Source organism: Centruroides sculpturatus, unplaced genomic scaffold (assembly GCF_000671375.1).
Source record: "Centruroides sculpturatus isolate CEXI.00-Female unplaced genomic scaffold, Cexi_2.0 scaffold589, whole genome shotgun sequence".
NCBI lineage: Eukaryota > Metazoa > Arthropoda > Arachnida > Scorpiones > Buthidae > Centruroides > Centruroides sculpturatus.
In genome coordinates, this window is record NW_019384972.1 from 1 (window position 1) to 6,207 (window position 6,207).

A 6,207-nucleotide genomic window follows, 5' to 3' on the forward strand; every position below is an offset into this window, starting at 1 on the left:
ATGTAAAAAAAGAACTGAATATAAGAATTTTTAATTTTTAATGCTTTTTTCAAATATTTCCTTTTGTTTAATATATTCTTATGTTTAAATTACATGAAATTCAAATATTTATTTACTAATTAAGTCCTTTTACATCGTTAATAGATTCAATAAATAATTAAAAAGTTTTATAAATTATATTTTTTATACGGCATATAAATGTTAAATATTAAGAATTATAATTTGAGTATAGTTTTAAACTTACTAAATATATCAGAATAATAGTTTGGCTTCATTTTGATGGAATACGGCAACAAATGGGCAATATACAAAGGGAGAATGCTTCTTGAGAGGACTTTCTATACGAGACTGGCCCCTATTTAGTGTTGCATACATAAAGATCTGAATAATGGATAAATAACGAATATAATATAAATCGATGTACAAATATTGATGATTTATTTTAATAGATTATCAATCAGTATGATTGATTAATGTTTATAGGAGAGAAATTCATAAATCATAAAATTTAAACAAGGAAATAATAAAACATTAAATAGTATAATCACTAAACAATAGTCATTTAATAGATATTTTTAATGTTATGAATAATTTTTCACTGTAAATAGGAATCAGGTTATAATTTATCTATGTTTAGCAAAAATTTATAAAAATTTTATTACTTTTAAACAACTGTTTTAATTATAAAATCCTGACAACTTAAATATGGTTTTATTTGAATGTATCTGTGAAATCGGCATGAAAACATTTCCAACTTTGACATTTTTCATTGTTTTTCGTATGTTTGCTGTTGACCTGATATATTTAATACTTTTTTCCTTTCAATCTGTTTTATGGAATTATGTGTGAAAAGTAAATAAAGCATAAAATTTCTGTCAAATTTAATCAAATTGAATTCTGTGTTAGTCAAGAAACCAGCTTGACCTCATCCGTCAAAAATTTAATATCAGAACGGTTGTTGCAAAATCTCGTCTTCGTTCTCTTAGATCTTCAACATCGCACTCTATTAAGATTTTTAGTTTTTACGCCTATCTTTTATCGAAATTAATATAGGTTTCTGTGCCAAGAACTGGTGGTAACAAAGAGCATTCGTGTTAGAATAATTTTTTAGGATTTTCAGACCTTTATCTTGTTTTCATTTAAGCTTAATAAAATAAAAATTTTTACAAGAAAATTAAAAAAAAAATAGAAAACATATATTCTAATAAGTAATTGATTTTTATCTCTTTTATATTTTAATAATAATTTATTATACTTGAGTACATTGAGATAATTTACATGGCTCAGTTTTTTACAGCGAAATTCTTTGAGGTGTTACCTTTTCAAAAAAAAATCCTTGTAAAATATAAATACAATTTTTCATTAAATTTTATCTTATATTAAAGCTTCCTTACAGGCATATCAACCTAAGTCTTCCAGTATCTTTGTTCCGAAGTTCAGAGAATCCGTAGATTCGCTTGAACAATAGAACGTGACAGTTTGCTGAAGTAGAACAGCTCATTCATTACGAGACACGTCTTCTTTATCAAAGACAATATTTATCATTTGGATTGAGTAAGGAAAATATTATTTCCGGGGTTTTCTCATTTGTGATGTTTCTAACCGAAACTTTTATTTTAAAATAACTCAAATAATGTCAATAAAGTTTTATAAAAGTTCAAAAAATTATGATTTCTGATAACTTGTGTTTAAGTCTATAGGACAATTTATATTATCTGAATAAAAGTATAGCTATATAAATTTCAAATGAATTACTTAAAAATAATAACGATAAAAGAAAAATTATCTAAGATCATCGATATTTGCCCAATTTATAACTTGTTAAATAAACGTTTACAATATAATTAGGCCAGGGAGAAACCTTGAAGTTTACTTAGTTTCTTTCTCCGTCTACAATTATAGGTAATTTTATTATATTATATTCTAAAGTTAACGAACTGGTAGCCTTTGAAAATATTTATAGATATAGTATTTAGCATAATTGAAACATTCAATGATACACATACAAATCTGTAGATAGCGAAAAAGAGAATAAGTCACACTTCGATGCTTTTCGTTTGATGAACATACGGTATAACACGTGATTTATCCAAGTTGTTTTATTCTTTTTCCAGATGAAAATATACTCACTGGCAGACTGACCTGTTTTAGAAGAAATAAGAAAGTAGATTCAGATGGGATTTAAGGTAAGTGATCTTATTAACACAGTACCTTGTACTCGAAGGTATAAATTAGACTATTTTTCTTTAATTAATCTAAACTTGAGTTTGTAATAGTTAAATGATACAGCATCTTTACGTGAAGTTCATTGAAACTAAAATTTGACATTAAATTGAAAAGTATTTAATATTTTTCAAAAAATTACATTAAAATAAAGCGATACACAAAAATTATCTATACTGCTTTTTATTATTTATTTACCAAAATTTATTATTATTTTGCTGGAATTAAAACATGAAGTTTTATTATATTACTTTCAATAGAAAACTTTCGAAATTTTCATGTTATTTTACTAAAATTTGATATTTTTATTTATAATTTGAGAATTATTTATTATAGAAACTTGTAAACTAAAAACTTCTAAGAGTCAATACATATACTTTTCAATAACTGTTCATGCATTTCTATTTATCTCTATTTTTGATATTATTGATCACTTTTGAAGAATTTTCCAGAAATCTCAGAAATGTTTAATTCAAAATATCTAGAGAATACTAAAACATCTGTTTACAAACTACAAAAACATTAATATTTTAATGCTGTAAGGATTGAAAATCATTAAGAAATACGCCTACTAACGTAGCTATATATTTTAATTACACCTATTTTTTAATCCATAAAAATGTTTATTTTAATGTACAGTACTATAAATTAAAAATAAATTAATATTTCAAAACATATATGATTTTATCTCTCACTAAATTTAATAATTCTGCATGTTTTTCTCAAACTTAATAGATGTATAAATATAGAAAGAACTATAATGATGTAGTGAATATTTATTGTGAAAGTATTCTTTATAAATCTCTATTTGTTTTTTAAAATTATCAAAAATTTAAATAAAATTTTGAATCCACAAAATACTAAGTGTAAAATTTTTAAGGAGAAAAGAGGATACTAAAATTAAACAAAGAAAAAGAATTAACTTTTCTAAACATATATAAACAATTAAACTTGTATTTTAGTTTAAAATTTACAACTTTATTTAAATATTTTTTACTGTATGAATATTTATTAGTTTAAATTGTAAAAGTATTATTCAACAATTACGTAACATAGAATTATAAAATAAAATATTTCAAAGGTTTTTATTAGAAAACATAATTTAACTAAACGGCATAAATTTAGATTTCCTGTAGAGTTTTGTTGAAGATAAGTATAATTTTTCATTTTTTATTATATAAATATATTACTTGGTTTAGCATTCCGTTAACAATATCGAATTGGATGTTATTTCTTCACTTTTAAATAATATTTAGCGAACTAATAGCTCTGTATATGTATATATAATAATTCTCGACATTTTATTTAATCATCATTATATAATAACACTTATAATACAGTCTTTTAATAAATTATTATAGTTTTTTTTATATCAAATACTTAATCTTCATTTACATTCCTTCACACAATGTATACATTTTCATTATGGGAAGAAATAGAGAGAAGACGAGATAAGGATAAAAGTGATTTCTCCATTTAAATCATATAAAAAGTTGAAATGAGTTCCTTGTACTACTGAGAAATTTTTAAAGTTCTTTGACTTTCCTCACTGAATTTTGATGGTGACGTGTTTATTTATTTCCTTACGCCGATTGATACGCTCTCACATCTGGATCATAGCAAATGGATTGCAATAACACCAAATAATAAATAAAAATGCAGTCAAGTATAAAAATTCTTATATCAGCGAGTGTTCAGTTTAAATAAATTTCGTTTATTTTTATTATATCAATAAACAAAATAAAATATATATATATACAATTTATACATTTTAAATGTTATGTAATTATAGTTTTAATTTACATTTTTAAGAATTCTGTCGAAATTTAAGTTTTTAAAAATAAATATATCTACAATAATATAAAATATTTATTGCATTTTATGTAATAAATATTTTATTTATGTAAAGAGGAATTTTTAAATTCTGACAAAATTCATAAAAATTTATCGTAATATATTCCATAACGTGCTTTTTACGGACTTTTCTTCGTAAGAAAATCCATTTTGATACTGTAAAAAGATATTATTTATAATGTTCTTTTAATAATAATTAATAAATCTTTGATACAATTATTTAAGCATAGAAAGTTAGACTCATCGGAGGAGCATATGAATGCACGCCCTACTAACTGTTACAGTTAATTAACGCTCTTTGTAGAGAAACTTTTCCTATTAACTACTGAGCAGGTCAGTAACCTCTCGCAACCATCGCGAATCCCAGAGAGATTCATTTATATTTTATTTGACAGCATAAAAATATATTTATATAAGTTTCAGTTTTAAATTCTAAGACAATAATGAACATATCAATGTTCATCTTGAACTTAATATAATACAATGAAAAGATGTTTTGATGGCTTAATGTAGCTTACTTTTTATAACAGAATATATTCTTTTATTCTTTTTTTCACATTTTTAAAAATTTAAATGTTGAATAAGAATGCATTTTAAAAATCATTATTTTTATATATTTTATTTAGATAAAATTTAATTAACTTTTAAAATTTAAAAAGCTATGTAATGTATTAATATTCCAATTATATTTTAATTAATTAATATATAAATTACTTAATTAAAGTAATGCTATATTAAATCATTAATGTGATGTCAAAATGAATTTAAGAACCAAAATATTTCAGATATGCAATTTAAATTAATAATTGCATAATATTTATTTTTTAAGAAAATCAACTTTTAAAATTAGAATAAAATTTAAAGATATATTTTAGATATCGCATAGGAAATACTTCAGGATATGAAGTACTGTACACGATTTTGAAAATTTTAATGCATCTCTTTTCCAAAATTCGTCTCGTCGTCTCGTTTAGTGTAATGTTTTACGTATCAACACATTGACACTCCATTAGAAATGCGTTTAAATATTGTCATTTTTATTAACAGCTACTAAATTAACTATTTATCACCTAAATAATACTTAATTATAGTGATTAACAATTTAATTATATTGACCAAACCACTGGACTAGATTATACTTTTAGTTTCCATGATTCTAAATACTGTACTGTTTTAGAATCAAGTTTTAAATATAATTCAGTAGATTCACGCAAAAGATCGATTTATATAAAAAAAATACACGAGTTTCCTTTTGTTTTTTTTCATTCGTTTTACTGATTCACGCAAATAAATAAATAAATTCTCATTTCTTCAGTGATTCGTGCAAATGATTAAGTTGTGCTTTTAAAAAATTGCCGTATATTATATTATAAAATGTGCCAAATATTGACATGAATCAGTGGACCAACAAGAAAAAATCAAGGAGATTGCATAGACTATTATTACTTTTTGTTAAGTTAATAAAAATAATGTAGTCAGAAGTGTCGCGAATTTTTTTTTTATAAGAGACAGTTTAGATCATGTTCTGAAAGATAACTTCATGCTCGAATGTTAGTAATCAAATACAATGGAGCAGAGGATTTGCTTACCCATTCCAGTGTCCTTGATATTCTACAATACTTCTCACAGAATGTATAGGCCAATACTTTTATTTCCAAAACATGATACATTATTCAAAGCATCGTGACACGCTCACAACTAATCTCAATAATAGATAGTAGCAATGTTTCCTTTAATCATCTCATATTACGTGTCTTGGATTATTTTAAATTATACTTTAATGTAAGCGTATACTTATTATTATATAACCTTGAAATATTTTCAAATTTATAAATAATTTTTAAATTATTTAATAATGTGTACTGAATTCATTGAATTATCATGACTAATATTTTAGTTATTTTGTTTTGAAAGACAAGCAAAAAATTATAGTATTGTATATAGAATTTTTCCTGTAAAGTAATTTTTCTTTTCAAAAATATACGCTGTTTTCCTTAAAAGTAGAGGAAACTACTGAAATTTTCTTAAAAAATAAATGCAGAAAATTTTGCTAATGATGAATTTAATATCTTAATGTAGTCATTTCACTTATAATTAAGATTTATTATATATATATATTTAAATATTTTT

General features: G+C 23.1%; 1 protein-coding gene across 1 annotated transcript in view; it reads left to right on the forward strand.

The window, feature by feature from the left end:
- The first annotated feature begins 1,777 nt into the window (after positions 1–1,777).
- LOC111632634 (dual oxidase maturation factor 1-like) overlaps positions 1,778–6,207 on the forward strand; it is a 14,561-nt gene continuing 10,131 nt past the window's right edge. Inside the window, exon 1 of the mRNA XM_023377130.1 lies at positions 1,778–2,186. Coding sequence (XP_023232898.1) covers positions 2,175–2,186 — 12 coding nt within the window. The 5' untranslated portion in view covers positions 1,778–2,174. The remainder of the gene's footprint in view (positions 2,187–6,207) is intronic.